This window comes from Pelodiscus sinensis, chromosome 1 (assembly GCF_049634645.1).
Source record: "Pelodiscus sinensis isolate JC-2024 chromosome 1, ASM4963464v1, whole genome shotgun sequence".
In the NCBI taxonomy this organism is placed as follows: domain Eukaryota; kingdom Metazoa; phylum Chordata; order Testudines; family Trionychidae; genus Pelodiscus; species Pelodiscus sinensis.
The window spans coordinates 28,720,873-28,732,875 of record NC_134711.1 but is presented as its reverse complement, the minus strand read 5'-3'; the positions used below and the strand labels follow the sequence as shown (position 1 = coordinate 28,732,875).

Below are 12,003 nucleotides of genomic sequence, written 5' to 3'. Positions count from 1 at the left end.
TGACAAGCAAACACTGAAAGTTCTCAACTTTACAGATTGCCTCAAGATAAATAAAAAGAAAAGTTCAAAATGCTTACCTCATATACATTGAACTGTGACTGCCCTCTAGACAATTCCCTGTAGCTTGTTGTGAATTCTCCAATGAAATCGTGGCTAGGAAATAAGGTTTCAAATCAACACAAGCACAATATAAACTACTTTTCCATTATTTTCCAAATATATATGTCTAATGTGAAGCATAGCTGAAACGAATACACGTGAAAAAAATAATGACAGCATTTGTTATTCTGTTGACTTAAACATAATGCATGTTCATTACTCTTCCCCCAAATCATAATTATAAATATATTTGACTGAATCCATCTGATAGCTCATGATAATTTTACCCCAATACAGGATGAAGAACTAGATTGCACATTTACAATCAGCCCTGAATAAGAATTGAAAACTATGAATAGAACCTGAAAGGAATTATCAAGTTCTCTATTTGCTCTCTGGCTTCCCACTTGTACCATGAGAGGGAGAGGGAGAGAGAGAAGTCAGTGGAAAGGCATGAGTGGAAGCTGACCCTAGAGGTTTGGGAGGCAAGCCCCACAGACCCACCCACCGTGGCCTGCTAGTCCCCACCAGTTTCCCGTGCAGTGCGGCTGCTAGTCCTTGCCCCCAGGTAGAACCCCTCAACCTCCTCTAGCCCTGGAGCTGCAGAGAGCCAGGGGACAGCATAGCTGTAGCCTCCTCTGACCCCAGAGCTCTGGAGAGCTGGCCAGCAGGGATGGCACAGGGGTGGGCATGGGCAGGGCCCGGTGAGGCAGTTTTGGGAAGGCAGTGCCTTCCCCTGCCTGGGATACCAGCCATCCATGTGGGAAGGGGAAAGAAATGATTTGCAACTGGAAGAGGTCAGTCCTGAACTATGCTGATCCATGCACTGGAGAGACAGAGCCAGGAATACTCACTCCTTGTACCTGTCCATCTACCTGTTTGTGAGGGAAAATGGTGACTTCACAGATACTGCTCACTCACCTATGCTAGAATCAATTGATTATGCAGAGGTGGATTAAGGTTATGAGTGCCCTGGGTTATTGGAAGGGAAGAGCCTAAGTATGAATTACATATTGCAAAAATTAAGTCAGAACATTTATCTAAGCTTATATTTACATATTTATGTAAAAATAATAACTTTATTCTATTCTCTCCACACACAATTTTCAAATAGTTTTTTCCCCTAGTTTTCGCTGTGGCAAAGTCATGAATGATCTAATGCAAAGACTTGATGATTTCATTCACAATGCTCAAGAGGGACAAAGCAATGAGATGCTCTTGAGAGGATTTTTTGACCCTTGTTAAAAGAGAAAAGGTGTGTTCTACACTATAGTCAGGCATAGTAACTGACAAATATAGCCATAATGCAGTTTTAACATTTGGGAAAAATTCTATCACACAGGATTCAGAGACAACTGAGGACATCCAATAAATTTGCTTTCATCATCTTTTCTCTACATATGGATTCAACAAGTTGAAGAAATTATTTAGTAAAATCTACTAGGAGATTATCTGGACACATCTGACACATACATTTGATATCTTCACTGACTTTAGTACTTGAAATATTAAGTGAAAAATTATCAGTACACCAAAGGTTTTGTAATCCTTGATCTGATGTTGTAATAAACTCTTCAGTTTTTTAATGACTGCAATGAAGGTATTAACTCTGAAGGTCTCCCTGTCACAATGAATGGACAGTTGCATTGTGGTATGTCTCCTGTCTTTTGTGACACTTGGATTACTTATAAACACAGTTAGCAGTCTTTGCTGCCCTCTGAATTTCACACTCATCATAACTATCCCACATTTGTTGAACAGTTCCAAGACTCCTCATTACATTTACAGCAGTGGAAAGCTAAACTTGAACAAACTAGACTTCACCTGCTGAATGGTAGAAATATACCATTCCAGACCTTACGCAAATTTGTTTCCAAAATGCACACTGTATCACTTTGCATCTTTTCTTACTGCTGATTTTTGAGCTTTATTGTTCTTGAGGCTTTCTAGTGCTCCAAGGATGTTAGGATATCCCAGAACAACTGCTCTGAGAGCTTCAGCCGTGGCACTCTACCATAACCCGGAGAGTGATCTGGGGACTGGACATCCCTTTGTCAGTGAATTTCTAAGAATAATCCAATGACTGGTGGTTGCAGAGGAAAAAAAGTGTACAATTCTTGGACAAATCCAAAAAAGGAAACCTCTTCAACACAACAATCTATGGCAGACTGGTCATCAAGGTTGATAAGGAATACATACTATGTAATCAAACCAAAGCATTGCATTTTCCTCTTTGCCTGCATCCCTGTTTAATTTGCCATTCATATTGTCGTAGCTTTGGCCATAACAAAGCTGAAGTAAATCCCATTTTCAGCAAGGAAATCAATTTCATACAAGGCAAGTTTCTCTCCCATTTGGTTGGTGATGTTTAGAAAGGTCCCAAAACCTTCATAAGCCTTTACTGATCCTCTGTGTAGCACCTAACTAAACATGACAGTTAGCTAATCAACATGTGACACTTTTGGTGTCTAGAATTGATGGATACTGAAAAAATAGCAAATATTTGATCTCATCTTCAATGGCTGAGAATGTCGTCTTTGCCAAAAGTGCAATTAATCAATCACAAATGGTCAATACATAAAATGTATGGCCTTTTGTATGATTTGCATGTTCATTGAGGTTCTGAGCTAAGCAAAGGTTGAGTTTAGCTATTAGCTCTAGAACACCAAAAGATGATTATCATTGTGTTTCAATCCAACGGTCTCATCTGAGCCATGAAATAGCAGACCACTTTGACAAGTTCAGTCACAGAGATGCCCTTGAAATTCTCACTTGATGCACTGATCATATCATGGAGACCACCTCATCATGTCCTGTTCAACTTGAAACTCTGGTCTCTCCCACTGATGGTAGAGTTGGGATCACAGCCTACAGCAAAGTGACAGACACTAAGATCTACTCAGCTCTGGGAAGGCTCAATCAAAGGGACTTGACACAGCATTCAACCCCAATGGGACCAGAACCCCAGATAAATCTGTCTCACTATGCATAAAGTGTATAGAGCCTGAGCTCATAAGTTATTCACTCCCTTTAGCAATGAAAGAAAGAGAGATGCATACATCTATAGTCCACCCAGGATAATAAATATTTACATTCAGTTTATTAACAAACAAAAGTGATTTTATTAGGTATAAGTAGCAGCAGGAATGTCAATCACTTCTATTACTTAAAAAATAAGTTACTAAGCAAAATAAAACAAAACATGCCAGCTAAGCGCAATATGTTAAAAAACCTGTTACATGCAATTTCTTACCCTAGCAGTAGTTCTAATCACCTTTTCTCAAAAGCTGGGCAGGCTCACAGTTTGGGCCTGATCATTTTACCCCTGTCCAGTCTTAGATGTTTCTAGCAATCATGTTAAGTGGTAACTAGGGGTCTTCTGGCATCTGGCAGTAGCCCCTATTGCTTGGTTTTGGACCTTTATATAGATTTTGCCCGAGACAGGACTCCTGTGTTTAGTTCAAACTTTTCTCACCTTCAGTGGAAGAGTAGTGTCCACTCTTTCCTCAGAATATACCACTCTCTCCTCTGGATGATGTGTGCACAGAGCCAATGGGGGTAGGTATGTATGTGTGGCTGTGTCTACACTGGCCCCTTCTTCGGAAGAGGCATGCTAATTTCTAACTTTGGAATAGGGAAATCCGTGGGGGATTTAAATATCCCCGGCGGGATTTAAATAAACATGGCCGCCGCTTTTTTTCCGGCTTGGGGAAAAGCCGGAAAAGAGTGTCCAGACTGGCGCGATCCTCCGGAATAAAGCCCTTTTCTGGAGGATCTCTTATTCCTACTTTCAAGATCCTCCGGAAAAGGGCTTTATTCCGGAGGATCGCGCCAGTCTGGACGCTCTTTTCCGGCTTTTCCCCAAGCCGGAAAAAAAGCGGCGGCCATGTTTATTTAAATCCCCCGCGGATTTCCCTATTCCGAAGTTAGAAATTAGCATTCCTCTTCCGAAGAAGGGGCCAGTGTAGACACAGCCTGTGTGTTTGAGAGAGACAGACAGACAGAGATGTGCATTGTCCTTTTAAATAAGCTGACTCCTTCAAGTACACTGCCTTTTTAAGTTTCAGAAATTTGTTAGTCTTTAAAGTGCCACAGGACTACTTGTTGTTACTGCCATTTAAGTGGGTCAGGAAGTTTAAACTCAGAAATCTGTAGCTGTTTGGAACCTGCTTGCTGAAGATGGCATTTGGAGTGGGGGGGTTCAATCAGAGGGTAGAGGAAACATCTTGACATCAGCACCCCCTGCTCCTCCTTTCCCCCTGCAGGAGGCTCTGAGAGCAGTTCCAAGGTAGCAGGTATAAATATGGAAGTGGGGAGGAGGGACAGCTGAACTGCAGTTGCCCAGATGCATCTCTTACAGGAAATTTAGGGGAGCTGATGGGGGAGGGTGAACTGTCAGCCCATCCTGTTTCCAAGTCCCTACAAAGAAGGATTTCTTTTTCCAGAAAATCCTGCAAGTAGCAAAGCAGGCAGTCAGATGATGATATAAAGGGGAATTATGCAACTTTAAACAAGCACACAGTCTAATAGATAAGCAATGTAACAATGGGACATTAACCAGGACAATGATAAATGAGGAGATACTGTATCACTAATAGCCCTCATTTAGCAGGCCTAGATCAGTAAACAGTTTTATGTTTCATATTTCTAACTTCAAATACAAGAATAATACAAAAATGATATGTATCATAAAGCATATTTGAGTTAGGCATATTCATATTCAAAAGCATACCTCCATAAACATGGGGGTGGAATGTCACACATGCTCAGCAAGAAAAAATATGGTTCTCAGATACATAGCTGAAACATTCTTTCAATAAACACTAGCTTCAAAAAAAAAACTGGTTTTCCATTTGGGCATCAATTTTGGCATGAACTTTCTTTTGGGTATTGTAGCTGCTGACAATATATACTGCTCACTCATTACATAATTGATAATGTATGCAGTATTCTTCCAATCACGGAAGCCTTTATAGAATGTTCCCCACTTTTTGGTATCAGAAAACAGGCAGCAATAAACACAGTACACTTTCTTCTTAAAAGGTGAATAAAAGAGCCGTGTTTTGATTGCCAATCGGTTTGTTAGAATTCGCATGATCAAACACTGATTTGGTCAAATAATTCTGATAGGTGCACTTTTGCTTTGCCAATGAAAAGTCAGCATCTAGATTCTGGTATTTCTATGGACTCTTTTCAGTCCAATATACAATGAGATCTGACATCTTGTGCCACTCAACTGGATTTTTGGAGAAAGAATTTTGTATTACTATCATTGGGAAAATCTTCAGAAAGAGTAGGATGAGACTGTAATTAGAGAAGTCACAAGAGGCTGCTCCTTTTCATCAGGTACAACAGGTTCATTTGGGCTGGTATTCACCTGGATTTCCACACCACCAGACTTAGTAGGAAGAAAAAATGTGAGGAGAGAAGGAGTACCTTTAAGAACTACATCTTGTCTTTGCCATCTTTCTTTGGCCCCCTTCAGCTTCTGACATCCTCCTTTCTTCATTGTGATATAGAAATTGCAATATTGCTTGGGCCCCCAAATATTTTTTTACTTTGTCCACAAAGACAAAATCACAACCACCATAAACTGAATTCATAGTCTTGATGGATTAATTTCTACAAAGCAGTATCTAAGAGACAAAATATTTCTGATGGTTCTGCTACTGTCGCTCAGCTGTTGCTTCAATATGGAACGAAGGACCTACTGTAGTGCCTAAAATTAGGAAGGCCTAAAAATTAGGGCTGAAAGTATGGCCTAAAAATAGGAAGTCTTAAGACTACAGCCTTATCTTATGGGTTAGAGCAGCTCTGAAATCACGTAAACATCTTTATGAAGGAACCTGATTGCAAGGGTTGTGTTATCGAAGTGATAAATCTAGATGTAAAGTGGACCTAGAATACTCACTTGTTCTTTTCTTTTAAATGAAAATTTGAGTTTAAATCCACATAAATTCCAAAATGATCCTTACTTATATTATTTTGTAAATTTACTGAAGTATTCATTTTTTAAACTTGGGAAATATCTACAGTGGAAAATTTCACAAAAGTATTAGTTATTTCCAACTCATGTTTCCATTTAAACCTTTGGGGTTTGTTTCTGAAATGCTTATGATATAAATTTATTTTAATCATAAAATAATATAAGCTTATTTTTCCAATTTTATTGGAAATATTTTGTATGTAAGCACAAACCTTCATATAAGACTGCATAATATCTTTGTTTTATATGAGTAGTAAAATATTTTATGTACAAACATAGCTAGACTATTTAATTCTAGATAAAATTACTAATATATTATGGTATTCAGAGTAAGATATAAATGAGACTTCAACATGTGCAAAATACTAACTCTTTCCTGTACAGATATGCAGGTTTGGGGGCTGACTACCTTAACCCCATGAGTCCCCTAGGATACAGCTGTGCATCCCAGAAGAAGAGAATTTGACAGCTAGTCAGACTAATTGTCTTGTCAAAGCTTTACATAGATTTTTAGTTTCAGATAACAGAGGGTGGGGACAGCATTACCTGTTGTCTATGACCTGCTGACATACAAATTTGATTTTTCATTTTACTGTTTGGGGATATAATTTAGTGTTCCTTCATAGCCCTGTTTCAAACATACATTATACCTAATACATGCTGTAAATGACAACACACCACATTTTCAGAGGGTCAAATACCTTTATCTAGAGAACAGCAGGAGAGATAAACAAAGCTCTGTTTGCCATGGAGACTAAGAGCCAGTTTGCTAAAACAAAATTGATAATTTTATTTTACTAATTCTGATTTCTGGAAAATGTTATTTTGACTGTTTATTTTGCATACTAAGGGAATGGCTCAGCAAGAGAGATGAATTTGTATTACCAAGAGTCAAATGCACAGGGAGAGCTTATTAGCATGTGACTAGAAGATATTTTTTATTAACTGAGTGGTCTAGAAAGAGCTGAGAAGGCAAAAAAATTATATAGAAGGCAAATAAAGCTGAATTTTTTTTAGATCATTAGCAATAGGGAATGAGCTGGCAGACAAAGTATGACAAGTTTGTTTATTTAGAATGTAAGAACTGACTGGGTTGCACAAGAGAAATTAAGTAATGGGGAGAAATACATTAAATGGAAATAACATTAAGCAAAAACTGGATTCAGGTACTGAATAATTTTTAAAGAAAGATTCAAAGTTATTGTTAGTATCATGGAAAAGGAAACACACAACAACAGAGGTGGTTGAAATTTTTGTTAAAAAAGTTTAACATTTTGATTAAAATAGAAATTTCTGTCAGTTTTCAATGAATTTTAACACATTTATAAAACAGAGCATTTTTATTTTTTGACAGCCCTCCAAAGTTTTAGGCTCTGATTTATTTCTGGTTTTGGGCCCTTGTTTTTCTGTGAAAGATACTGGTGATATTGTAGCCTGTTCAAACCCCAGAAGACTGCAAATGATCACACTATAGAAAAAACTGATCTATCCATTCATGCCCAGCAGAATAATTGTAGTCCTAGGATTTACAATAACCCTCGCATAAACAAACTGCAGATCCTATTTGCAATTATTATTATTAGAGAGTAGCTTCCATATTTCAAAGTTCAAGCAGATCTTGTACCTTTAGTGAGCTTTGGAAATTATTCAAAGATCAGCCCTTTTGTACAATAATCTAAAACAGATATAGTTGAAGCAATAAAGTAATTATGTGGAACTATATACCTTTCTTGATACACATACATATCTATTAATATCAAATGCATATCTAATTCTGACTGGAAAACAATTAACCCCACATTGATTTTACAATACATACAATCCAATTTCAGTGATTTTTAATACAGAAGTATCTTACCTTCCATCTCTATCCCAATCATACACCTCTATTTTAATCGTTCTGAAAAAAATCCAAAAACCATATAAGCATGTTTCTAAAATGCAAGTTTTTATTAAAAAGCATGTTTAATATTTGAAAACAAAATAGTGCATTTTCATTAGCATCTCCTGCAACAGAATTACCAACTTGTCATGAGGGTTCTAAGTACTTCAATCTTCTCTCTCAGCATTCAGGGACCTGATGGATATATTAGATTGTAAAACTTATTGTTATAACATAGCAAGTACCCAGTGCAGGTGCTTGTTCCGTAGGGTTCTGGTTCCCTGATAAACAGGAACTGGAACCCGACTGGAAGAAGGAATCTCTTAAAGAAGATGGGAAATGGAGTTTTGGTTTCTAAATCTTGTACAGTGAGGAGTCAAACTTTTCTCTTTATACCATCAGCTCATGTGCAGAAGTGAAAGTGAGTTAGTGTAAGTCGGTGTGGCACTCCAGTAAGACACTGCCAGTAGCCTGGCCTGCACACAGCCAACTTTTAGCTCCCCCCCATCAGTAGACCTGCTGATAGGGCCCAGCAGCACTGCCATGGCAGCACTTCTGCCCGTTCAGCCTCTGGGCAAAAGGGGCAGTGATATTAAAGCAACTGCTGTGGCCTCAGAGAAGAAATGGCTGGAAGGGGGTAGAGTCTACCTCAGCTCTGCCTCTTCCACCTGAAGTACCACCCTTTCTGGAGGCCCAGAGCTCACCTTGCTAAGGACGGTAGACCCAGTGCAGTGCACTCTGGTAAGTCCCGGCACCTACTTTAATCCCACTCATCTGAGGAGAGGGCATTGGGATCACGGTTGGAAGGCATAAGCACCCTGAAAACGGGAAATGGAAGAACAGAAGGGGGAGCAGAGGAGGGGAATAAGACTCACTGAGTTGAGACGACAGCCAGCTCCAGACTGGGAGAATGGGCTTCAGGCTTTTCTACTTGCTCTCTAGTCTATTCAAGCCATTTCTGGTTTCATTCTCTGTTCTCTGGACTGAACCAAGACCCTCCAAGCAGATGCCAGCCCATGCCTATGTTTATTTCTAATGCAGGTATGCTAGCACCCCCTGTTCTGGTGGTGCTGGTCCCATGAATAGTGTGTGAACGAAATTAAAGGAGTGGGTGGAGGGTGAAGACAGCCCCCTCCCTTAGGCAGAATAGGAAGGATAACATACAGTGGATGAGTTATAACCAGATTGTTTCCCAGATGTGTTACTTAATAAAGTTACAGCCAAGTTATGCCACATTCTTGGTAACCTATCTTTTTTTTCCCTGTGGTGTCTGGGACAACATTAGGATGTGCAAATGTAATGGAAACATGATCCCATTATAATAAAAATCATTAGAATGCCCACCCCAAGATTACCATGTTCAGAACTGGTTACTGCAGCTCAAAAATGTTGTAACAGAAACACAAGGGATTTAGAGTCAAGTGACAAAAATAACTGAAGATCTGGAAAGATGTCCATGAGATAAACTAAAAATAAATATAAAGTGAAAATATGACTGAAGCCTTGCAAAAATGAATGGCATGCAGAAGGTAAAATCAAGTTCTCCCTGTATTATAATACAATGACCATGGGCCACTCAGTGTAATTGGAAAAAGTTAGTAAGTTTTAAACAAAGGAAAATCTTCTTTATACAACACACAATTACCTTGTGGACTTATTTTCATCAAACATTCTAAGGCTAATAACAGAATTAGACATTTCCATGGATATTGGCTATATCCATGCATTTTAATATATAAAAATAAGGATCTACAACTATCCACTAGTTGACAAAACTAGGAAGAAATTGCTCTTAAGGATGGGTTATTCCTTAATTGTTTTCTAGAGAGCATCTTGTACTTGACAAGAATTTAGTATTGGCTACTGTCTGACATGGGATATAGGACTAGTTTACCAAGCTGATCTAGTATTGCAATAGTTATATTACCATGTTATATTATACTCCTTAACCTCTAACGATAGGACAAGAAGCAGCGGGTTTAAATTGCAGCAAGGAAGATTTAGGTTGGATATTAGGAAAAGCTTCCCAACTCTCAGGTTGGTTGAGCACTGGAATAAATTGCCTATGAAGGCTGTGGAATCTCCATCATTGGAGATTTTTAAGAGCAAGTTAGAAAAATACCTGTCGGTAATGGTCTAGATGATGCTTGGTCTTGCCATAAGAGCAGGGGACTGGACTTGACTTCTTGAGGATCCTTCCAGTTGTACAAATTTCTTATTATTTATGCATGCATTCATCATGCAAAACATTGCCAATGTGCTCTTTGTATTTCAGGAAATTATATCCTAAATTGCTAAACTATTTGTTGTATAGATGGATAAGATGCCTGTCTTCAGTGGCAGAGGAAACAGCAAATGTTGAATGATTACATAAGTGAAAGAGTTTCCCTATTTCCCCTATTTTAAATTCTCCCACTTCAAGGGATCACTTCTGCTAGCATATACATTATTGAGGTAAATGGTTTCCCTAGAAGTAACTCATTAACACACCTTGTTAACATCAAACATCTCTACTGATACAGTACAAAAGCCACCAGGAGACCTCAGATAAACCCTTTCTATGAAGGAAACATTCTGTTTTCTGAAAAGCTTCAGTACTGAATAGACTATATTCAATATCAAGGAGATGAACTAGGGACATTAAAAGTGTACCTACTGATTTTCTTCCTTTTAAAACATTATGCTACTTAATTTTAGTCCTCAGACCACTGGTTTCATGTTTTCTTCTTGAAAGGAACTCTTTCTTGGTGGTATGCTTCATATATAGTTGAATTAATTAAACACCATCATCAAAAACAGGCAATGAGAGGATAAGATAGTCTAGATGTTCTCACTCTCTTCCAAGTCCATACCTTTATCTATAAATCATGCTAAAGTGATAGACAGCTGAAAACTATGGAAGATCAGTTCTTGAGACAAACTGTTTATGTGATGGCCAGGGCTTCTCCTGGTCCAAAGTATCAGGTCCATAAATCAGACAGTTGGAGATCAAGTTGGGGCACTTTTCTTAGTAACTTGGGAATAGAATTTAAGAAAGTATGCATAATGTTATTTTAAAAATAGCAGATAACTTGTCTATGCCTTTTAATTTGGTTCCATTTATTCACTGTACGATAGTTACCCTTTGCAATTTTGACAAGTAGTCCATTCTCATGGAGTTCTCTTCACCTGACAAATTAGGTGATGTATGTGAAAAAGATTGCTCCATTGCTTAGTGTACATGGTAAAGAGACTCAGTCAATTTATAGCAATATTTATTTTCCCAGCTATGTGAATGACAAAAGTGCCAAAAGTTTATTTTCTGCTCATTCAGCTCAGGTAACCCTTCTTTGAGCAGGGCTACAAACTCTTCCTAAAGAGCTCCACATTGAGAAGGCTAACTGTTAATCTTCAATTTTATATATTTCACATGAGATGTGCAAGAGATATTTAAAAATAGGCTTTCAAAACCTATAGATTCTGAAAGTTCTTACTGGTATACAATTACTACTACATACCAAAGTTCATTTTATGTCCTTGTATGCTAAAACACTTTTTTTCATTGTAAATTTTTCACTCTGAGAAACAGGTATTTTTCCCTCTGAAATTAATTAAGTGTGATGCGGGGAGGAATTTGGAATTTGGATGCACTATGATAGATTTTCTCCAGACCCTTAGGCATCTTGCGACACAATTTGATTTGCAAGAAGGAAAAGATCTGAAAATGCTTTTTGGTTTTTTTAAAGAATTACTGGATTGAGTTTAGGAACGTATATTGTCTTAACCATCATGAAGGAAAGCTTTCAAATTAGGAAAAAACTAAGTTCTTTATTTAGACCATCACCAAGTACACATCTATTCACACCGTGATCAGAGACCATCACCAAGTACACATCTATTCACACCGTGATCAGAGGCAAAGTCAGAGAGTCTTTTTTCCACAAGCCAAGGATTTAGCAAAATATCTTGGAAGAGTTCAAAGTAGCACTGGCTAGAAAAATAGTAGGTATAAGGGCACTACCCGAATTCTTTTCTATCATTTTATAGAATTCTCTTT

The 12,003-nt window shown here is 38.2% G+C and overlaps 1 protein-coding gene across 8 annotated transcripts in view; it reads right to left on the bottom strand.

Annotated features, from left to right (window-relative positions):
• Positions 1-12,003, bottom strand: part of CPNE8 (copine 8) — a 215,527-nt gene that overhangs the window by 85,217 nt on the left and 118,307 nt on the right. For all 8 annotated transcript variants that reach the window (XR_012903543.1, XR_012903544.1, XR_012903542.1 and 5 more), the window contains 2 exons: positions 7,944-7,985; positions 78-153 (listed from right to left, as the gene is read on the bottom strand). Coding sequence is in view for 5 of the 8 variants with exons in the window: in XM_075927580.1 (XP_075783695.1) it covers positions 78-153; positions 7,944-7,985 (118 nt within the window). In the remaining 3 variants the exon portion in view is untranslated. The remainder of the gene's footprint in view (positions 1-77; positions 154-7,943; positions 7,986-12,003) is intronic.